The sequence below is a fragment of the Protopterus annectens genome, chromosome 12.part0, assembly GCF_019279795.1.
Source record: "Protopterus annectens isolate FY-2018-M chromosome 12.part0, PAN1.0, whole genome shotgun sequence".
NCBI lineage: Eukaryota > Metazoa > Chordata > Ceratodontiformes > Protopteridae > Protopterus > Protopterus annectens.
Window position 1 is genome coordinate 403692276 of NC_056746.1, and position 24895 is coordinate 403717170.

Sequence of the window (24895 nt, forward strand, 5' to 3'; positions counted from 1 at the left end):
GTATCTTTGATGAATATCGATACTCCCCCTCCTTTTGTGGTTCGGACCAAGTTTTGGGGCCGAAAAGCATGGTATGAGGTATAACCTGGTAGTGCTGGGGTGCTCTTGGGAGCCCTGAACCAGGTTTCTGTTACTGCACAGATATCGATGTTCTCCATGCTAAGGAGAGTTTCGAGTGCGTGCATCTTGAGGTTTAGACTTCTGGCGTTGAGTAGCATTACTCTTAGTTTCTTATCCCTTGTGATATCTATGGAGGTGGGTTTGTCTTTTGAGCCTTGCCTAAAAAGGCAATATGGGGTAGCAAGAGCCTTTGCCAATATCCGAAAGCCCAGGGGTGACAGGTGCAAGCCGTCCCTAGCGAAGCATCGTGGCTGGTCGAGCATATCATCCCAAGCTGACAGGCATTGGATTCCCCTTTGAATGACACCAGTACTTAAGCCAATTGTTGAAATTGATCATCTTGTCTTCATATTGTGGCATCATTCTTGGTGAGGGTAAGATGCTACTCAAGGTCAGGGTCATACCGGCCTGGGCTACATGCTCAGAGAACTCCTTTATGTCTCTTTTCATGTAGTCCAGGGAGGTACATCTCAGGTCATTCACACCAGCATGGACAATGATGGAGTCATATTTGTACTTGCCTTGGAGTGACCTGAGTGCTTGTGTTATGTGGCGGATCCTAGCGCCCGACAGGCTGCTCACCGTGACCCGCTCCTTGTTCAGCCTGGTGAGCGGGACGTCAGTGTATAGTGTCAGTATATACACACTATACATACAGGATCTCTCTCTCTCTCTCTCTATATATATATATATATATATATATTGTTCTTTCTGCTTTTCCCTGATTGGCAGTAGATTTTTTATGGATGTCGAGGTGCCAGCTCAACGCCCAACCTTCAGTGAAGGTTAGCCCATTCTACGCATATCTTTCGAATGCCACTCGACCGTGGGGAGGACATCCAGACTCCACACAGAAGGTGCTCTTGCCGAGAATCGAACGGGAGAACCTCTTGCTGTGAGGCAACAATGCTACCTCTGCACCACTGCGGCTTTTACATATATATATATATATATATATATATATATCTACTTAAATTAGTCGAACATTTCTGATGGTGACATGTACAATGCCACATCAAATTGACTGACATTATGCATGTTGACAAGCTACTACTCATGCACCAAGAATTAATCTTGGCAAATGCAAAACTTTTTTGTGGGAGAGCAAGCCCCCCACCCCGCACCTACCCACACCACCTACTAATTATATGTTCTAACTCCAAGATCACCCAATCCCCAAAGAAAAGGATATATTCCTTACCCAGGAATTGTTGATCTTGCAAACCTGTTGAGCATCTGTTTAGTCAACCAAATTGTTTCAGTTAAACAGATGGCAATCAAAGTATCACTCTACAAACTTAGAGGGACTCATATATATATATATATATATATATATATATATATATATACTTACATAGATTTTATATATATATATATATTTACATAGATTTTATATATATATATATATATATATATATATATATATATATATATATATATGAGAGAGAAAGATTCCTATACACACACACACACACACACACATATATATATATATATATATATATATATAGAGATTACATCCACGGTGGTGCAGCGGTAGCATTGTTGCCTCAGCAAGAGGTTCTCCCGTTCGATTCTTGGCTGCAATACAGGGAGTGCCTTCAGTGTGAAGTCCGCATGTCCTCCCCACGGTTGGATGGGTGTTCAAAAGACATGCATAAATGGGCGTACCTTCGTTGAAGGTTGAACATCGAGCTGGCACCTCGGTGTTCGTAAAAATCTACTGCCAATCATTAGCAGACCGGAGTTCCGCTGTGGCGACCCCTCACCGGGAAAAAGCTGAAAGACAAACAAACATAGATATAGATATATATATAGATATGTAGATGTATATATATATATATATATATATATATATATATATAGAGAGAGAGAGAGAGAGACAACAGGGATTTGGAACAGCTCCCACACATTGTGGGTTTAGAAAGATAGAAGGCACAGCCCTTTATAGGATCTGCTTTTATGTACAGAAGAATCCTGTAAAGGTAGATGACAGTGGTCACATCAGACTCAAGCAAATGATATTCAAGGTGATTTAGTAGCTCTGGAACACATATTTAGCCTTCCTTAGGGCATGCACCCATAACAGGACATAACCATCATCCATTTCCTAGGATGGATGATTCAGCACTGGCCAGGCACTTACACTCCTCCATAGATGGCTCCTCTGGCACTCAGGCTTCTAAATGAACCCAGGCTAGCTGTGTCATAGTCAGGGGGAATGTCCCATTTTACCACAAAGATGCCTTGGGGCAATGTGAAGTCTTTCAAAGTAGAGTATTGTGTTCAATTGATAATGTAGAATCCTTTGGTCAGGTAAGTATTCCTTTGGACATGTTATCTTCTATAATATTTTAGATGAGAACAATGCTTTTGACACTATAACTTACAACAAACATCATTTTATAACCACTGAACTTTAACATAATGGATACAACTAACTGGAGAAAAAGACAGATGCCATTTTCAATGTGCACTTTATGATTGAGTATAAACAATATACCTCAGGAATCCATGGGAGTAGTCAGAGAATTATTTCATCAAAAGCTATGCTAATTGCAATAAAAGTATTCAACGCTGCTTTCCAAAACTGACTTTTCCTTTAGGGGCAAGCCCCCATAGCCCTTATATAGGGAACTTTGGTTGTTTCCCATCGTGACAAGGGCAAATCCTGACTACAATAACTCCATTCAGAGAAAGTATCTTTTGGTGACAAGCATATGTTTAAGCACTTGACTGCCATGCTTCTGACCAGATGGCATAACCTCAGAAATTGGTTCTTGAACATAACTCTATAACATACTTTTAAGACTCCACAATTACTGAGCTGAATACAGTGATGATAGCAAATCTGAGTACATGACCTTTGATTCTACTAGCCTCAGTGATCTTCAGAGGTCTTTGGATTTTGTGCTATAATGGTGATCAAAACAGTATTACACAACAACCCCCCATTAATATTCCAAAACGTGCACGCTGATTGGTCAGTGTGCACGTTGTAAATCAGACTTATACTAATGGAAAAAGGTCCAGTCGCCAGACTTTTTCCATTAGTATAAGTTTTTTTTTTTTTTTTGTTGGACAGCAAAGAAGAACGGAAGAGCTCCGTTGCTGTTATCTCGCTATGTTAAATGAGTTTAACATAGCGAGATATCTTAAAAAGAAGCAACGGAGATCTTCCTTTCTCCGTTGCTTTTTTTAAAGCTGTCTCGCTATGTTAAACTCATTTAAATGGAGATCTTCCTTTATCCGTTGCTTTTTTTAAAGCTGTTTCACGAGTTTAACATAGCAATACAGCTTAAAAAAAAGCAACGGAGAAAGGAAGATCTCTGTTGCTTTTTTTAAGATATCTCGCTATGTTAAACTTTTTTAACATAGCGAGACACCTTTTTTAAAAAGCAACGGAGATCTTCCTTTCTCCGTTGCTTCCGCACACAGCTCTGATGTACTGCGTAACCATACGCATGTGCAGTACATCAAAACTGCCGCAGAATACTGGACAGCTGCGGAAGGGCAGCAAGGAGGCATTATACAATGCCATTATTTAAGAAAAGTAAGTATTTTTTTCTTAAATAATGTCATTGTATAATAGCAACAACCCACTTATGGGTGTGGGTAATGCTGGATTTACCCACGGTTGTCTTTGTTTGGCCACTCGGGCTTCACCCTCGTGACCAAACCACACCAACCGTGGGTAAATCCAGCATTACCCACAACCAGGTATGGGTTATTGCTTAATTATTGAACACAAGAAGTGTTCATTCATACAGTCTGAAAAAAGAAATAATAATAACCCCAAACACACTTTTTTTCTAATGAAAAGTTTTATGTGGTCATTAAATAGATGGGTCTAGGAATTAATGCCCACAACATCCTGAATTTTTCCCATTAAAAACAAATACTAAAATGAATTCAAAGAAACTTTAACAAAATAAATTCCATTTCTTTAATCTGTGCTGCACACCAGCAGCTTAAAATCATGTAACCTTCATTCAGTTAAATTTATTATCCAGTGACAAATACATGCCTTTCATATGAACTATCCACCTCTCCAGAGTTAGGTATATTATGTTTTGCACAAAAAACACACACTGCACCAAATGATGAATTTCAGGTAGTCATCCAATAGAGGCTGTCCAATTCAAAAATCCACAAGTCTCAGCCATTTGCTTCAACAGTTTATTAAAAAACACACAGCACAAAAGATATCGGATTAAGCGCTTTCATCTCTTATCCAGAGACTTCATCAGAATCAAATACCTCCTTTTTCCTGCAAAGCTGAAGATTTTCATCCCAGAAGGTCCCAAGTTGTTTGAGGACCTAGACTCTGCATTGATTTTTGTTAAAAATCATAAGATTCTTCTGAAGTTCAGTATGCCTCTGTACAGATATACCCCGAAGAAAAAGATTTTTTGCAGTCTTCCAAAAATATACAACTCTCCTTACCATCAGTTTTGCCTAGCTACATGGTTACTTTTTAATATGGTGTATATTATGTTTTGATCAAACACACATCATACTCAAATGACTCTTAACAAATGTTCCTTTTCATTTGATAATATCAGTAATCTTACCATAAAATATAATTAGCATGCCAGTCAAATTTGTCAGGGGTTGTGGAATGGAATAAATTGTAAGATGAGTCAGACACATTTTGTTACATGTTTCTATTCTATAATATGTCTGGAAGCAAAACTTCTCAGCAGCTATTAACAGCGAGTTCTCCACAACTGTTAGGAAGCTATGAATCTATGAGTTTTTTTTTCTCAAATCCATGAACACTTACGGCAAAACTTCATTCATAAGGGGATTACACCTAGGTATTTGTGGGCAATGATCATTATTTTTAAATATATGCAGCACTAACAATGAAACTATTTCTTTCAAATATATACATCTGTAACTTACCCCTCCAAAGAGGATTTACATGTAGATGAAAGCTTGACTCGTTTCTGAGATGGCGGGGATCCTCTGGAAGCTGCCAGTGACAGTCAAAGAAATTTGAACCAAAGTACTTTGTAAACATTACCACACTATGTTGACAGTAGAAGTAGAAAAGATGGTAGGTTAATGGTTGTTAGATAATGCATTTCAGAGCTGCATTACAGAAGAAAGGCACATTCATATTGTGCTTTGTGTAATGACTTCAAGAAACAAAGAAAAAAATGCATTCTTCCACATTGCAAGGCAGTGTTCATATGAGAAGTGATAACATTTCTAAATCAGTCAGGCAATACAGCAAGGCTTTTCAGTTTTGTCAAACCAAAACATGCCTCTTCACTTCACTCAAGCACACATCATATTACATAACTCAGCCATTAATATTACATAACTCAGTCGTTAATACTGCATTTATACAACTGCACTGAGGCACTTATTTGATTGTTTAGATTTTCTAGTGTGTGGAGGCAAGTTTTTGGAAGATGTCTTGTGCATGTTCCTGTCTGAAAGTCTTGGTTAGGTTTTGATTGGCTGTTCTTTCTATTTGATGGCCCATCAACACTGCACCCATCTTTTCCCATTTTAGCTCATGTGCTTTGTAATTCGCTGTCATTTTCATTGTACTTCCTGTGTGTATGTGTTCTGAATGTACATTGCTTTTCAACTTGCCAGTTTTTGTTTATTTTTCTTTCTATGTTGGAGCAAGTGTGGGTTTCACAGCTGCAATGCATTACCTCCTTCCAGCGTATTAGCAAGGGTAACATGCATGCTTGATCTCTGATTGCAAAGATTTATATCGGATTGATGTGCTCTAATGTTATGTATATTGGCTTGTGCTTTGCATTCTGTATGAATGAAAGTGAAGCCATGCCAGAAAAAAGCATCAGTAAGTAGTACGACAGTCTCTTGCCTGTATATTATTTTTGGTAGTGTCCATAACTGGAAAGGGCATTCCAATGACAAAGTGGGCAAGATATAGAAGTCCTGTAGCACTGAATAACCAGAAAAAGGAGAGAACTCAAAGTAGTACTGAACTCAAGTAACTGGAGGCTGCATTGCTTTTGGATGAAAATAAGCATGCACATAATTTAACAAATCACACCACATACTTGGAAGAAACGGGCACAGCTACATATTTATTATGCCAATCAGATCAAATTATGGGTACTTACATATTATCACAACCACACCACATTTCTAACCGATAATACGCAAGTACTAAACAGTCATATGCCGTTCACGTGTCGACTATATTATTTCAAGTTATTGTGTAAAGAAGGTGTATAACCCATTAAAAACCTAAACCCACATTTTCAGGCTGTTGTCCTCACATTCTTGTAGGTTTTCGGCACATTTCTTGGGAGGCAAACATGACAAGAGCGTCTGTCATCGTTACGTAATTCCCAAAGCTTCCCTTCACTTATGGCAGAAAGGTTAATATAAAAGGTAGAACTGGTAATATCTGTTTGCAGATTGTGACATGTTCTGAAAGTACTATTTCTGTAGTCAGAAATTAAATGGGCTTTTGGACATTACTGCTGCTTCTTCTCTTCCTACTGCATACAATTGCTCCAGCGTCCCTAATTCCCACTTGTGTCTCGCTACCATTGCACCTGTTACAGACCTGTCAACTGTCCAGCTTTTTGCACGTCTACCTTTTTACCACATATTTTTGGTCTGCCCCTCCTAAAATGTGTGACTGTCTACCAAGTCAGTGGGATATGTAATGAGATAAACATGCGGGATATGTATCAGCAGGCAGGTTCCTTTTACTTTTCATTAAGTGTCATTGGCAAAACATGCTGGCCAGGAAGAGGACTTTTGTCATTATTCCTGTTTCGGACACAATGTGATACAAAACTAATTTGGAGTTTACACTCCCCTTCTGAGTTGGAGATACAGTTGCTCCGCGATGACATTATGAATTACAGCAGGTGGGACATGTGGTTGCAATAATACGTAAGTACCAAATTATGTAGCAAATCAGTGCCAGATCAGAAGTCAATGCCATTCAAACCAAATCAATGCCATCCACGAATGAATATTCAGATGTGTGCAATGGACAGAACTTGGAAGGAAGTCAAATCAAACAGGCCATAAAACACCACTGCAATCCCTATAAATACTCAACCAATGGCAATGAAGAATTCTGCAACCAAACACCGACAGTCCTCTGTCACCATTCAGCCAGATACCAGTGGCTAAAGGGGATCTGGCTCTTGTGGGATCTCAAGCTGTGGTTCCCTGCCTGCCCACTTTACTATGTGGCTGCCCACTCAGAGAGGGCTAAGATATCACAGCCTGCACTTCTCCCCAGGCCAAGCATCTCTTTGCAATTTACCCTTTCAAGTCTGCCCTTCCACCACATGAAAATGGCTCATCTTACATGCCATCATTCTCCCAGCTCATCTGCCAACTCTCTGAATCCTTTTTTAAGTTTTCCTATAAATAACTTCATTCCTGAATGTGGCAAGTGAACTCCATCACTTCTGTAAAGTTCTGGTGAACTGATATTAATATTATGTGGTGCACTACCCAACCTCCTAGCTTCATTACTTTTTGCCTAATGAATCTGTTGGCCAACTTCCTAACCCTTTCTACTGTCTTGACATTATTTGCTCTTCCAATGAAACGAAACAAAACTTGGGAACAGTCCACTAAATAAATCTCTGGAAAGAAATCTGTTCCACTACCATTGAGGCACCAGCACAATAGAACAATAGGCACAACACGAAGTAGTACCACTTCCTTTTCCTCTTGGAATAGTTTATTAGTATAAAATAAAACAATCAGGTTAAGCGCTTTCATCTATTGAGACTTCATCAGAACAAAGAACACAATTTTTCCCAATCCTTATATACTCCCAGTTAATCACATGTTGTTTCCCAAATTGTCTTTTAAAGTGCTAGTGCATGACCCTAAACATTGTTATGTAGTTTCAACAAACTATTATAAAAATATTGCATAAGAAATACTTAAAAACCATTTAAAAAAACTTTTTGTAAAAACTTACAATACAAATATACATTTTTAAAAATAATATAGCCAGACTCTGAATAACAATTTCTACTTTCTAATAGCTTCTAAAATGGGCTTGATTGACAAATATTCATTTATACCTGGGGGAACAGATGCATTTAACCTTATTTGCCATATTACTTCTTTTTCCCCCACCACTCTCCTGATGTCACCCCCCCTAGGATTAAGTTTAACCAATTCCAGGATCCCAAACTGGAATCCTGTACATCCTTTGTTTTCATTTAAATGTTTCCAAAGGGCATTTTTGTCATCACCCTTTTTAATACTGTATTCGTGATCATATATTCTATTTCTCAAGCATCTGGTGGTCTTCCCCACATAAAAACTTGAACACTTGGTGCACTTGGCTAGATACACCAGATGCTTGGACCTACAATTGCCCTTTTGGAACTGTATCCTAGTTCCATTAATGTCTTCTAGTGTTATAGCTGGGGTATTAATGATGTAATGACACTGCCTACAGGTCTCACATCTCTGTGTCCCAATAGTTCTACCACCCTGGGGTCTTGTTTTCATTTCCAATAATTTCTTCATATTTCTTCCATTCTTATAAACAAATCCTGGTTTATCCCCCACTGTTTTAGAAACATCGCTGTCCACCTTCATAATATTCCAATGTTTTTCTAAAATCTTCCTAACTTCTCCACTGTGGGTAGCATATTGAAGAATACATGCTTTACCATATTCATTAACATATTTTGTATTGTCATTAATACTGGAAGGGTCGTTCATTGCGAGGGTGTCATTGATGTTCATATCCTTATTTCCCAACAATGGTTTATACTTTCTGCCCCATTCTTTTTTAACATAATTAGTGACGTCAGTCACCATGTCAATTGGATACCCCCTATTAATGAAATACATACCTATTTTTTCTAATTCGCAACCTAAGTCACTAACTTTAGATGTCATTCTGGCCGCTCGAATACATTGGCCTTTAATTATATTTCTTTTTTGAACCATAGGATGACTACTATTATACTCAAGATATGAATTGCTAAATATGTCCTTCCTATATATATTGGATTTAAACCTCCCATTTTCCAGGGTTATCCTTGTATCTAGGATACAGTTCCAAAAGGGCAATTGTAGGTCCAAGCATATGGTGTATCTAGCCAAGTGCACCAAGTGTTCAAGTTTTTATGTGGGGAAGACCACCAGATGCTTGAGAAATAGAATATATGATCACGAATACAGTATTAAAAAGGGTGTTGACAAAAATGCCCTTTGGAAACATTTAAACGAAAACAAAGGATGTACAGGATTCCAGTTTGGGATTCTGGAATTGGTCAAACTTAATCCTGGGGGGGGGGGGGGGTGACATCAGGAGAGTAGTGGGGGAAAAAGAAGTAAAATGGCAAATAAGGTTAAATGCATCTGTTCCCCCAGGTATAAATGAATATTTGTCAATCGAGCCCATTTTAGAAGCTATTCGAAAGTAGAAATTGTTATTCAGAGTCTGGCTATTCTATTTTTAAAAATGTATATTTGTATTGTAAGTTTTTAAAAAAAAGTTTTTTTAAATGGTTTTTAAGTAACCTCTTATGCAATATTTTTATAATAGTCTGTTGAAACTACATAATAATGTTTAGGGTCACGCACTAGCACTTTAAAAGACAATTTGGGAAACAACATGTGATTAACTGGGAGTATATAAGGATTGGGAAAAATTGTGTTCTTTGTTCTGATGAAGTCTCAATAGATGAAAGCGCTTAACCTGATTGTTTTATTTTATACAAATAAACTATTCCAAGAGGAAAAGGAAGTGGTACTACTTTGTGTTGTGCCTATTGTTCTATTGTGCTGGTGCCTTAATGGTAGTGGAACAGATTTCTTTCCAGAGATTTATTTAGTGGACTGTTCCCAAGTTTTGTTTCGTTTCACTGGTCGTGCAGGATGGATTCACTAGACGAATTGCCATCTATATTTTCCCCGAGGCAAGAGGAGATTCGGGGTTTACAGTCAGAGATGGCGATAATGCGTGGTGAGCTCACTAGACTGCTGGAAATGATGTCGCAACCTAACACAACAGCTGGTAAGGAGAACGAGATGACCTCAACACGTACACTCATTCGGAGTGCTGGGGGTGAAGGATTTGGTGAGCGAGGATGTAACGATGGCCAAGGATTATTTGGTTCTCCTAAAAAACAGCGGTCGGGGGACAAGGACGACGACAAATGTTTGTTGGGAGTTAGCGCAAATGGTTCAATAATGGACTACAACATTTCAGGCGCCAAACCAAGACGAACTGTACCCAAGAAAACGTACGCCTTTGCGGCGAACGATTTACAACCAGGTACTGTAAAAAGAGCTTTAAATGACAAAACAAAAGGAAAAGGGCGTTACAGCCTCAATAATTTTTTATCTGATGCATATAATTTTGATGGGGGACACACACCCCGATGTTGAGGGGAAGCCTAAACCACCTGAAAAGATAGAAGAAAGAACTTTGAGAGATTTGATTTTTGACTTTGGGAAAAAACTCAAAGTTTTAAAAAGCATACAGTTGGACAACGGATATTTGAAAAAATGTCTGGATGAGGGAATAGTACCAATGGGATTGAGATTCTTTAAAATACCCATGGGGATAGTAACAGATGCCACTGTACAAGCTGAATGTTCTAAAATGTTTGACCAGTTTGGGTTCACCTTCATGAAATTTATCATTAATTGTAATGACAAAAAATATGTTCGCTTATGATAGAATTGGAGGACATGAACAACACTATACAAATGACCTAATGTATGAAGAATGTGAATTGTTTTTAGAGTCACAATACACATGGGTAGAAGGACAGGTGGCCAAACAATATGACAGGAAATTTAAAAAAATGAATAGGGACCTTGACCAGTATAAAAAAGGCTATGCATATAGTTGGGAGAAGAAAACAAACACCATGAAGGGAAGGGGTAAACTATGGAGACAGGAGAATAGGAACAACCAATCAACATATAGGGAACATGCCAATTATAGGGATTCTGGTAATAATAAGATGAATTTGAGGGACAATTATGGGGGAGGACCTCAACACCATTGTTTTTTAGAGGAAGAATGGAGATGGGAAGGAACAGATACAAAAGGAATCGAGGGGAACAGATGGAAGAGAGGGAACCACAACAGCAAACGATATTAGGGGGAAATGGAATAAAGGTTTATGAAAAAAAAGATGAGGGTATAGAAAAAGTGAATGACATTGCTAGTAAATGGAAGGATTTTACCATATATAATTACACAAGTATGGACTTGAAAAAAGAACATTTTACCTTGTTATCCAAAGGGATGAAGTACATACCTAATGACAAATTTAATGTGGTTGATTATGTGTTGGAAGTTAAAAAGTACATAAGGAAATTGAATTTGGGGGTATTTTTTAGAGATAAACCATCTAAAAAACCCCACAAATTTAAAAAGATGAGTACCTTTACACCCCCCCTTAAACAATCTTTTAGCCACCTATGAGAAACTAGTGACAGACGACATTTACCTTTACAGTAGCAAAAACAAGTTGAATAATATAATACACAACCTCACTAAGGAAGAGGCAATTATATTGAGGGAAATGCAGGACGACAACAACCTGAGAATAATGAAACCTGACAAGGGAGGGGGGGCTGTTCTTTATGATAAAGAAGACTACGTTAACAGGATGAATAGCATCCTATTTAATTCTGGAAATTATGACTCAGTTTCCCTAAATGAAGTAAATATAGGATACCACAAGGTAGACCTTTTTTTGGAGGATCTACTATTAGAGGACAGAATAGATGGAGAACTATACAATTTTTTGAAAGTTGAACATCCCATTATAAGTACAATCGTAGGGATACCTAAAGTCCATAAAGATATCAACAACCCCCCTTTCAGGCCTATTATCTCAGGGAGCAACTCCAAAACCTTTCCCATCGGGAAAGTGATTGACAAATGGCTCAAACCTATATACAAAAATATTTCCCACATAGTAATAGACTCAGGGGATTTTTTGAGGAGGTTACAGCCTGAGTTAGCCTTAAGTGCAGAATGGTTAGTAACCATTGATGTAGTAGACCTGTTTTCCAGCATACCTAAAGAAGAAGGAATGTTAAGATTTCAAGAAAGTATTAGAAGGAAGGGTAACATCACATGGGAGAAAACTTTGTTAATAATTGAGTTTATGGACATGGTTTTATCTCATAATTACATCATGTATGAAGGGGAGTACTTTAGACAAAAGAAAGGCGTAGCTATGGGGGCGGCATGTGCCCCCATGTTTGCTAACTTGTTTCTCACAAATTGGGAGGAGGAATTCATATTGAATACAGAATGGTCCACCCACATGGGATGCTATTTGCGCTTTTTGGACGATATTTTTGTCTTTGGAAGGGGAACAAGGTAGAACTTGAAAGGTTTAAGACTTATTTAAATGCATGTAGTGATTTTATAAAGTTCACCTTTAGTGAAGACCAACATTCTATCCCATATTTAGATACAAGGATAACCCTGGAAAATGGGAGGTTCAAATCCAATATATATAGGAAGGACACATTTAGCAATTCATATCTTGAGTATCATAGTAGTCATCCTATGGTTCAAAAAAGAAACATAATTAAAGGCCAATGTATTTGAGCGGCCAAGATGACATCTAAAGTTAGTGACTTAGGTTGCGAATTAGAAAAAATAGGTATGTATTTCATTAATAGGGGGTATCCAATTGACATGGTGACTGACGTCACTAATTATGTTAAAAAAGAATGGGGCAGAAAGTATAAACCATTGTTGAGAAATAAGGATATGAATGTCAATGACACCCTCGCAATGAACAACCCTTCCAGTATTAATGACAATACAAAATATGTTAATGAATATGGTAAAGCATGTATTCTTCAATATGCTACCCACAGTGGAGAAGTTAGGAAGATTTTAGAAAAACATTGGAATGTTATGAAGGTGGACAGCGAGGTTTCTAAAACAGTGGGGGATAAACCAGGATTTGTTTATAAGAATGGAAGAAATATGAAGAAATTATTGGAAATGAAAACAAGACCCCAGGGTGGTAGAACTATTGGGACACAGAGATGTGGGACCTGTAGGCAGTGTCATTACATCATTAATACCCCAACTATAACACTAAAAGACATTAATGGAACTAGGATACAGTTCCAAAAGGGCAATTGTAGGTCCAAGCATCTGGTGTATCTAGCCAAGTGCACCAAGTGTTCAAGTTTTTATGTGGGGAAGACCACCAGATGCTTGAGAAATAGAATATATGATCACGAATACAGTATTAAAAAGGGTGATGACAAAAATGCCCTTTGGAAACATTTAAACGAAAACAAAGGATGTACAGGATTCCAGTTTGGGATTCTGGAATTGGTCAAACTTAATCCTAGGGGGGGTGTGACATCAGGAGAGTGGTGGGGGAAAAAGAAGTAAAATGGCAAATAAGGTTAAATGCATCTGTTCCCCAAGGTATAAATGAATATTTGTCAATCGAGCCCATTTTAGAAGCTATTAGAAAGTAGAAATTGTTATTCAGAGTCTGGCTATTCTATTTTTAAAAATGTATATTTGTATTGTAAGTTTTTAAAAAAAAGTTTTTTTAAATGGTTTTTAAGTAACCTCTTATGCAATATTTTTATAATAGTCTGTTGAAACTACATAATAATGTTTAGGTTCACGCACTAGCACTTTAAAAGACAATTTGGGAAACAACATGTGATTAACTGGGAGTATATAAGGATTGGGAAAAATTGTGTTCTTTGTTCTGATGAAGTCTCAATAGATGAAAGCGCTTAACCTGATTGTTTTATTTTATACTAATAAACTATTCCAAGAGGAAAAGGAAGTGGTACTACTTCGTGTTATCACTCGCAACACCAGCTATTCAGCTTCGTGTTATGCCTATTGTTCTATTGTGCTGGTGCCTTAATGGTAGTGGAACAGATTTCTTTCCAGAGATTTATTATTTGCTCTTCGCCAGAATGATCTTGGAATTATATCTGACCAGACAAGCTTTATGTTCAGTCATGAACCACTGACAAATTCTATTTTTGAGGTACAGCAATGAGTTCCATGTAAAGTCATTCTGCTTCCCCATATGCAATACAATTACACGTAGCTCAGATAATGACTCAGAATACATTGTTAAAGCTGCCAGCAGTTGCCTCCACTGCATTCCTCTCCTTCCCAGCCAGTGAACCCACATTTCTTCTTTTTTGAAACCCAGGTTTCTTCCTGATTCACTCAATTCTCTGACAGTAGTATGGTATACAAAAGAATGCCCCAGAATCTATATCTCTGTCAGCTCCTTTATGACTCCTACAAAAGAGAATGCTGTTACGTCATCATGATCTGACACATCATCTGTATGCTTGCAATCTCCACTACCTCAATTTCCAATGTCCCTTTTGCGTGGGCATGTGATGTAGCCCCTATTCTGAAGGAATGAACTTTTAACTTGTTATTGTCAAGATCCAGCCTTCTGCAGGATTGCCCTGAACTGGTTTCTAAATAAGAGAGCTGAATCTCTGTGACACAAAACGTTGAGATGCATTACCTGATATTTCCTAATCTATCTAACTATATCCCACCATGTATCCTTTGGGGCTCCAGCTTCTGCCATACTCCTTTTCCTAACTGTCCCATTTTACTTTTCCTCACATTTACCCATACCCTGTCAGCCTCCAGCCTAATACCCCTAATCTCTAGCGCACATAGAGGGTTGTTACGCTTTCTGTGCTGTACTATCTCAGATATCCAGAATGCCTCAAGAAACACTATTAAGTATGCTGTCTGAAACAGCCACAGTTCATACTCTGAATTAAATAGAACTCTCCAGAGCCATGCAAAAATATTTGGACCAATGGGCAGACACTCATCTGCTCTCCTGATCTCCATTCTTGCCCAACCTCGGAGCATCTTTCTAACTGTGAATGCTTGCACAGTGTCCTGCCTCCCTCACGCTCTGATACCAACTAATTACTGCCACAGGTGTACCTGTGCTGCACCTTGATATGCCCATTTTTTTAAAAGTAAAAATGTAATATAATAGCTGTGGTACATTAATGGCCATTTTACTTGCCACCCTACATCAGCCCTTGTTTCTACAAAATGGACAATACACTTCTTGTATCATACTTACGTACTTGGATGCAGTACTTTCTCCATCATGCCCCATATCCACATTTTTATCAGGTCCTAAAGGTGTTGTGGAATCCTGTAAGGCTTTGGGATGCTGCTGGTACCAATTATCTGAACCTATCCCACTAAAAATTAAAAAGCCAGCAATAGCATTCCTCTTCCCTTCAATATGCTGTGGACTAATGTTATGTTGTGCTGCATGGATTTCAGTATAAATTTTCACATTAGTCTCACTATATTCCCCAACCCACCAGGTGATTATTTAACAGGCTAACCACCATCAAGTTATCAGTTCTAAATAAAATGTTTGTGTCCTGCAGCAAATCAGTCCACACATGCACAGTAACAACTAATGGGAAGAATTCCATCTCGAAAATGGATGGACTCCCTTTTCTTTCTTCCAGTCCTGCATCTACTGTTCCACAAACTATCTGCCATGAGGAAATCCCCCAGGATGCCTCCTCCTCCTCCTACATCTGTAAACATTTGGGTTTCCTTATTTATTATTTGTTGCAGAAAAGTACAGTTGTGTACACTTACCATAAATGTAGATGTTTGAGTGTATTCACTGTTGCAGTCATTACATTTGGGTAATCTGCTGGCAGGTTGCCCTCAGTCGGCCTGAATTCCAAAGTCTTGGGTCCTGCGTCAGTTGCTGTCTCCTCTTCCATGACGTCAGGTCGTCAGGGGTATAGAACATGCAGCTGATGCCATTTTCTTTAGTTTTTCTTGCCCCCGATGTCAGGTGCCCCCAAATAGGTAGCCGTATTATATAAATATATATATATATATATATATGGTTCCCTAACAGAAGCCTGAAACACTATAAGCCTGAAAATCAAAATCCTGAAAACTATAGACTGAAAGTTCAAAATCCTGAAAGCCCAAAATCCTGAAACTCAAAATCCTGAAAACACAAATAATGCTAATATGTCACTATAAAGACACTAATATCTACCAACTGACCCTGACCCTAACCCTACGGTCCGTCACTATCGCACACTCACCTGACCCGCGCCCTAACCCTAACTCACTTAAACTGCCCCTAACCCCAATATTTGTCACTATTGCATACATGCCTAACCTAACCCTAACTCACTTAAACCGCCCCTAACTCTAACATAAAACCAACCGCACACTTACCTGAACCCAACGCATGACCCAACACCACAGGGCTAACAATAGCAAAGCCGCAATGACGTCAGTATGTCCATTTTGTGTTTTCAGGATTTTGAGTTTCAGGATTTTGGGCTTTCAGGATTTTGAACTTTCAGTCTATAGTTTTCAGGATTTTGAGTTTCAGGATTTTGGGCTTTCAGTCTATAGTTTTCAGGATTTTGATTTTCAGGCTTATAGTGTTTCAGGCTTCTGATAGGGAACCATATATATATATATATATACATATATATATATATATATATATATATATATATATATATATATATACATACATCAATATAAACTTTACCTTCATATACAATCAAATACACCACATAGGTTGTAGAAGATAGAGAAGGAAAGATAAACTTTAGAATGACAGGGGGATGGCAGGAGGGTAACCTGGACTGCAACAGTGAATACATTTGAACATCTACATTTATGGTAAGTGTACACAACTGTACTATGTTCTTCATGTTTCACTGTTGCAGTCATTACATTTGGGTAGAATCCCAAAGCTATGGTTGGGAGGCTGGAGCTAAACAGCATTAGGTGCGGCTATAAGGCCCTGCAGCACTGCAGTGGCAAAGCCTGCCCTAGACTTAGAGTAAAGAGGCAAATGGTAATGCTTTGTAAAGATGTGAACAGAACTCCAAGTAGCAGCCTCTAGAATGTCTTTGGTTGGTACTCCTCTGAGAAAGGCTGCTGAAGTAGCTGCAGCTCTGGTGGAATGAGACCTAATGCCCTTGGGCACAGGTTTACCATGATGTAAGTAGCAGAAACGGATGCAGTGGCTTATCCACTTTGAAAATGTCTGCTTTGAAATAGCCTTTCCTTCTGATCCTGCAGCATATGACACTAGTAATTGCTCAGTTTTTCTTAGAGCTTTAGTCCTGCTCAAGTAAAATCTTAGCTGTCTGTGTACGTCCAAGGAATGCAGAATTCTCTCCCCTTTGTTCTGTGGATTTGGATAAAAAGTTGGCAGATGAATTGTTTGGTTAAGAGCCACACTGGAAACCACCTTACACATAAAAGTAGAATTTGTCCTCAGAGACACCCTGTCTTGGTAAAATATGATAAAAGGCTCTACAGCCATGAGGGCCTGTAGCTCTGAAACTCTTCTTGCTGAAGTAATTGCTAGTAGCAGAGATGTCTTCCATGATAAGAACTTTATATCAGCAGTAGCAACTGGTTCAAATGGTGGCAGGGTGAGCTTTTCCAACGCATAATTGAGGTCCCATGCAGGTAATGGTAATCTTCTAGGAGGCCTTAAATTTTTGGCTCCTCTAAGATACTGCTTTATTAAAGGATGAGAAAAGATTGGTGGCTCTGTATTGTAATGAGCCGAAATGGCAGAGGCATGGATTTTGATTGATGAGATAGGCCTTTGTCAAGCATCTCAGTCAAGTATTGTAATATCTGAGGAATATGTGGTTCTGCTGTATCAGTTCCTTGTGCTTGATTCCAAGCACAGAATCTCTTCCAGTTGTCAGCATAAGATTTTCTAGTACTAGGCCTTCTGGCTTCCAAAATGACATCCATCACAGCTTTACTGAGAGGTGTCGTTTGCATGATTACATGATTAGCCATGCTGCCAGATTCAGAGTCTGTAGTTGATTGCGCAGGATTTGACTGTTTTGCTGGGACAGTAGTTGCGGTCTTTGAGGCAAGGTCCAAGCTGGGTATTGGGACAAGTTCCATAGGACTGGGTACCAGTATTGGCGGGGCCAATCCAGAGCAATTAATATCATCTTTGGCTTCTCTTGTCTGACTTTTAGGAAGATGTTGGGTAGAAGAGTCAGAGGAGGAAAGGTGTAAACTGATAGGTTTTTCCAACTGAAGGATAGAGCGTCCTCTTTCCATGCTTGTCTGTGATAAGTCCTTGTGCAGGATCTTTTCAATTGATAATTTTGAGGAGAGACAAAAAGATCTATGTCTGGGCTCCCCCATTTCCCTGTTATCATGCTGAAGACTTGTGGATTTAGTTTCCACTCGTGGAGATCCATAAAGTTGCTGCTTAAATCATCTGCCAGAGTGTTTTGTTTTCCTGGCAGGAATTGAGCTTGAAGATGTATTTGGTAGGTCAAAGCTGTGTCTCACAGTGCCATGGCTAATCTGCAAAGAGGGTATGAGTGCGTGCTCACTTGCTTGTTTATATACCACAGGACTGTGGTGTTGTCCGTCTTTATCAGTAATTGCTCTGGATGAAGTAAGTCCTTGAAGGCTGTTAGGGCATTTTGAACAGCTAGCATCTCTTTCTGGTTGATATGTAGATGCATTTGTTTTGGTGCCCATATGCCCCAAATGCATCTTCCTGCCATGTGGGCCTCCCAGGCATAATCTGATGCATCTGTTGTTAAGGTTTGGCTGGCAGGGGGGTAGAGTGAAAGACCGTCCCATGTTTTGGTGACAGGCCTTTGCCCACCATAAAAACTCCTGTTGCAGGCTGGGAATGAGAGGAATCATTGTTTCCAGACTGTGTGAATGTTGACTCCATAAACTTTTTAGGCACTGAAGTTTCCTCATATGCAGTCTTGCATATGGAATTAGTAGGATGCAGGATGCCATGTAGCCTAGAGCCTGCAGAATTTGTCTTGCAGGAGACTGTGCTTTTGCTGCCATCAGTTTGAAGTAAGCAGTCAGTTGCCTTTGTTTGTCTGGCGTGAGGTAAGCCATCTGGGCAGTTGTATTCAAGCTTGCACCCAGGAATGTTATCTTTTGGGAGGGTACCAGTTTTGATTTCTTTTCATTTATTGTGTACCCTAGGCATATTAGAAGCCTTTTCACAAATGCCAGGCGTCGAAGAAGAGTGTCCTTGTTCTCTGCTTAAATGAGACAGTCGTCCAACTAAGGATACATTTGTATACTTCTTTGTCTGCAAAATGCAATTACTGGTGCCAGGCACTTTGTAAAGACCCTGGGCACAGTAGATGAACCAAAGGGCAGTGCAGAGAATTGATAATGCATTAAGCCAGCCTTGAATCTGAGGTATCTTCTGCACGACTGTCTTATTGAGGCATGCAGGTATGCCTCTTTTAGGTCTAAAGTCACCAGCCAAGCATTCTTGCCCAGCATGGGCAGAAGCTGCTGTAAAGTCAGCATTTTGAATGTTGGAATGTCCAGGTATGTGTTCAAAATCGATAAATCCAGTATTGGCTGCCAGGCCTTGTCCTTTCTGGGTACCAAGAACAGTCTTGAGTAAAAACCTTGTCCTTTTTCCTGTTCTGGTACTGTCTGAATGGCCCTCATATCCATGAGTGATGTAACCTGTTTCTGTGCCTCTGCCCATTGATTTTTTTGGCAGATCTGGCCAACCATTTGCCATTGGCAGAGTGTGGAAATGGAATCTGTATCCCTGTGATATGATGTTTAGTACCCAACTTGTCCTGGGTTATTAACTGCCAATTTTGAGCAAAAAGTGCTAATTTTCCCCCTATGGGTGCTGCCAAATAATAACTGCTTGGTGTAAGCAGAGGGAAGTCATTGGGATTGCTTTCTGTAGGTTTGCGCTTTATCTCCTCCAGATTTTGAGGTGGGTGTGCCCCATTGCTTTGACCTATATGAGTCTTGCGCCTGGTATCTGGAACCCTTAGGGCATCTGAATTTGCCCCTTAGAGCTCTGTATGACACAGGAAAGGACCAATTTTTTGTAGGCCAGTGTCTACTAAATCTTGGTGTCTGCACTTGTAAGAAGTCTTTAACAGTTTTCATAGACTTAGCTATGTCTTCCATTTTCTTTAAAACCTCTTCTGCCTTAATACCAAACAGAGAATCATGCTGTAAAGGTGCATCTAGCAATTTAGCTTTAACATGATCAGGCAAATTTTGTTCCTTTAACCAGGCATGCCTCCTAATCACAGATCCATTAACTGTGGCCCTGCAGGAGGCCTCTAAAGAATCAAAACCACATTGTAAAGTATGCTTTCCAACTTGTTCAGCTGCATGCAATAATTCCCGCAATTCTTTATTTTCTGCACATTCTGAAATCAACATCATTTTCTGTTTCAGCAATCCCATAACATGTTGTTGGTACTTAAGCATATGAAATTGACAGTTTAAGGCCCTGATTGCCAAGGTTGCAGATATATAAACCTTTTTTCCCCATCTGTCCAGTGCCCTTGAATCTCTGTCAGAGGGGGTAGGATTTTTTGCTGTTGAGGCCTTAACTCCCTTTGGGCCCTGTGAAATAGTTTCAGGATCAGCAGCAGGGTTTCTAAATAACAATTTATGTGAGTCAGGGACCCTGTAATATCTGTCAGGCTTACTGGGAGCCGGAGGTAAGGAGTCAGGGGTCAAGCTTGACTCCGAAAACACATCATCCACAATGTCTAAAACAGGGGGAATGGCTAAAGGCTTGTGCTGAGGGAGAAGAAGGAAATCCTGAGCCTCTTTTTTGATTCTGAGAAGTCTTGACTCTCCCAGTGAAAATGCTCCCTCAAAGTATGCAAGGTTTCTCCAAATGAATAATCCTCAGGAGGAGATGCAGATGGAATAGACTCCTCAGCATCAGAATCTTCATAGGGAGGTATAGATAATTTCTGATCAGAAGAGGAATCAGCAGAAATAGAAACCTGATCTGAAGATTCATAATCAGTGTCTTGCCTAGGCCGCTTATCTGGAGGGGGATGGGTACCCCTGATCAAGGTAATAAGGTCTTCAGCCATTTTGATTATCTGTTTTTTAGGCATAGAGGCCTGTGCAAGTGGCTCATGCGTCGTTTTTTTAGTTTTAGAAGTTGCTTTTGTCTTTGGTTTTGCAGTTGTCGGTTTGATATATAAATGTTGAGGTCTGAATACACCCTCAGAAGCCGGTGCCTGCTCAGTGGCTCCGGACCCATCCGAGGGAGATACATCCGTCAGTTCAATACCTTGAGTATCTTGAGGCATGCCGGACTCCACATGGGTACAGGTAGAGGTCTGCAACTCGAAGGTAGCAGGTATCAGGGGCTGTGAAAGCACCTCACTGAGTACCGGTGAACCGGCGACTGGCTTAGGCGAAGCTTCGTCATCGGTTTTGGATCTCAACTGCCTTTCTCTGTCCTTTTCTTTGCATTTTTTTATGTACTCCGGTAGTTGGACTGCTATCCTATGACATTTCTGGGTAGTTAAATCTATTTCCAAAATACTTTGATGCAAAAATATGCCGACGCTTAATAGTGCTTTGGTTAAATCTAGCACAAAACCGGCAGCCAGGCACGTTGTGATCAGGGCCTAGGCAAGGAATACAGTATAAATGGAAATCCTTATGAGGTATTTGCTTCCCACAAGTAATACAATTATTAACTTTTTCTGACATCGGTAAAAAGCAAAAAAAAAGTCTCCCCAATGGGGTACTTAGCTTTAGTGAAGACTTCGGTTCTGAAACTCAAACTCGAATATTTCAGTAGTTGGCCGACCGGCACTTGCGAAATACTTCTGCTTCGGGCACCGTGTGGCAAGAAAGACTAAAGAAAATGGTGTCAGCTGCATGTTCTATACCCCTGACTACCTGACGTCATGGAAGAGGAGACAGCAACTGACGCAAGACCCAAGACTTTGTAATTCAGGATGACTGAGGGCAACCTGCCAGCAGATTACCCAAATGTAATGACTGCAACAGTGAAACATGAAAAACATCACCCCATTATCACCCCTCAAGAACTCTTGCGATACCCCAGAGCTGCTCACATTTCAGATGAAATCCAAACCCTGCAATGTTGTTTTGTATACCCCTGTCCCTTTGCTGCAAACTACCGCAAAAATTACGTCCCCGTAGGTATAACCCTACATGTAAAGTGCATAAGCCCTGCCAAGCTCTGAAGTTGTTTCAGTGTCACTTACCTTGTTGCCATGACAATCTACACTTCCTCTGCTAATCTGGTGACTTTGACCCTCCGTAATCACACTTCCCCAGCCACTGTGTCTATTTCAAAACCCAAAAAAACTAAGTATTTCATTGGTTCCTCTGTCTTTTTTTGTCTGCCAGAAATACCCGCAATCCCTACCTACTTTCTTAATTTTTGAAGTCCTTATTCACACATCTTTGATGCCCTAGGTCCAGTCATCTAAGCAATGTGTCACTTCCCACCCAGTGGACCCCTGGCACACCACCCATTCCAAGAATGAGTTAAACTTCTCACATACAGCACTAGCTGCTGCACATCTCATTGGTATATGATAGTCAATGTAATACTCCCCATATACTTTGAAACCTAGCAGCTACTGATCCCTTTCCCTAATAGGCAGCAAATGAAATACAACCTCGATATCTGCCTTTTCTATGAGTGACCCTCTCCTGTGTGCAGCTACCAGACTAAAGGCCCTATTAAATGATACATAAGTTACTGAGGTATCCATTTCCATCATTGCATCATTAACAGATGCCCCTACAGGAAATTACAAGTGGTAAATGAGCCTAAATTCCCCAAATGTTCTTTAGGGTACCAAGCCCAGGGGGGACACTCTCAACTTCTTAAATGGTAGTGACTTATAGGGACCTTTTACTTTTCCCAAATTAACTTCTTTGTTCACCTTCTCTCTCAGAACCTTTAGTCACTTTCTAGCCAATTTCAAAGTTGCTGCCTCAATGGTCATCCTCTGGCTTTTAAATAGAATTGCAACCCCCCTTTGTAAAACCCCTTTCCAGCACTGTTGATGCTTCCTTATCAGGTTACACCTGGAGCCATAGCACCATTTTTTCTAGCATAATGGGAGTAGGTAGGGTTCCCAGTCTTAACCCAATTTGTAAGTAAATACCACTGGCAACAGTTCCAAAATGTATTCAAAAAACTTAGAAAACTTTAGCGCCTTGGCCAATATAGTCTTATAAACATATAGATAAACACAGTAATAAAATAATTAATAAATAAATCAATCAAATAATCAAACCTCCACTACATTAGATATCTCCAATTAACTTCACAATTAAGTCCATGAGGTACAAGAGTATTATATTTAAGAATAAAAACAAATTCTTTAAACAACAATTTGCCCCGACTGCTTTGCCACGGATTGTTTTGTTACAGACCTTTACAGGATGTCTCCTCCTGCATGCCAAACATTCATGACCATCTCTGCATGATGAAAAGGTACATTCCCCTCCCCTTTGTTGTATCTATTGAAAAGGTTCCTCTCATCTTATATTCCTAACCCCCCCAGTTCCTTGGCCATATCCTGAAACATCTGCCATACCAAAAGCCACACTATATATGCAGAACCCCTGCCCCACAACCTATCTCCAATAAGAGAGACATGTCCACATTCCCCCATGAAAGCTCTAGTTGCAAGTCTTTCCACCTTCTAAATTGCTCGTTATAGTCTAGCCACCCACTCCCCAGATGATTGGCTATCATTTTCCTGATTTAGTAAAAGTACAACTAAATACCAGTTGCCATGGATGGGTTTCATTCTGCCATCTCACCAGTGTAGACGGCAAAACCTACTAGCCAGTTCTCCTATGTTCACCCTCCAGGTCCTTGTTCACCATCTTTTTGTCCTTACCTTCCTTCTCTTTTTCCTTGGGTCTGTTCAGCAGTGAGAAGATATCTATGTAGTTACCATTCATTATCTGTTGCCTCACCTTCTCTGAAAGGTGTATCCCCATGGGTTCTGATATAGATATGTAGCTCAGGTGACCTATCCATGATGACTCTTTCACCTCTTCCCACTGAGTTCTTGACCAACTCTTGTGACTCACTCTCCAACTCTATTGTCACAGACTTCTCCATATGACCTCTTCTTTCTGCTATTAACATGTCCATAAGCTGGTCCATCTTTTCCTCAATTGCCCCCGATTTTCTCTTCCTCCTCCTTCTAGATGGTTCCTCCTGGAGGTTTGTTCCCACCTGGTTCCCCGTATGCTCTATTTTAATTTCCCTGAACTTGCTTGCTTCATCTTCGACTTCCTTCCCTGTGCTGCCCAGGTCTGCTACTTCAGTTCTTCATCTCTTATGCTTGATTTTGTCCATCCCAGTTTTGTACACATTGACACTTTTTTGTACATTAACCCACTCCCTAATTTCAGCATTAGAAGCACCATTAATTGAACACCTACTTGTTAAAACCTCATTGTCCCAACATTTTTCAGGTAGTTCTTCTGCCATTTTCCCAATTGAGGCTGCGCTTCAGCTGTACCTATTGCCACCAGCCCTGCTGTCACCATTATGGCTAGCTTCACTGTTTCTTTCGGGCCCATTGCTGACTCTACTAGTGAATACATTTTGTCTAACCACTGCTATCCTTTCATGCTAAGCAGTTCCTGTAGTTGTCTCTCAAATTCATCAGCCATGCTGCTGTGTGATCCCTTATGAAGCAAGAATAATATTAGACTCCATTTTCTTACCAGTCTCCTCCTATTCACTCTCTCCTTCAATATTTCTCACCTACTGTAAACAGCTTTCAACCATCTCTTTAATGGCTTAACTCAGACCATTACCCCTCTCAGTTTCTGTTTGCTCTGGGTGAAACTTTGCCTTATGGTCAATGGCAACATTCATCAGTTCTTTATTATATATGGTTCCCATCAATGAACTGTCATTTCCAG

At 39.7% G+C, this 24895-nt stretch overlaps 1 protein-coding gene across 1 annotated transcript in view; it reads right to left on the bottom strand.

Annotated features, from left to right (window-relative positions):
* The window catches only part of DNAH3 (dynein axonemal heavy chain 3), a 2217123-nt gene that overhangs the window by 1810092 nt on the left and 382136 nt on the right, over positions 1 to 24895 (bottom strand). The window contains exon 4 of the mRNA XM_044089509.1: positions 5029 to 5098. Coding sequence (XP_043945444.1) covers positions 5029 to 5098 — 70 coding nt within the window. The remainder of the gene's footprint in view (positions 1 to 5028; positions 5099 to 24895) is intronic.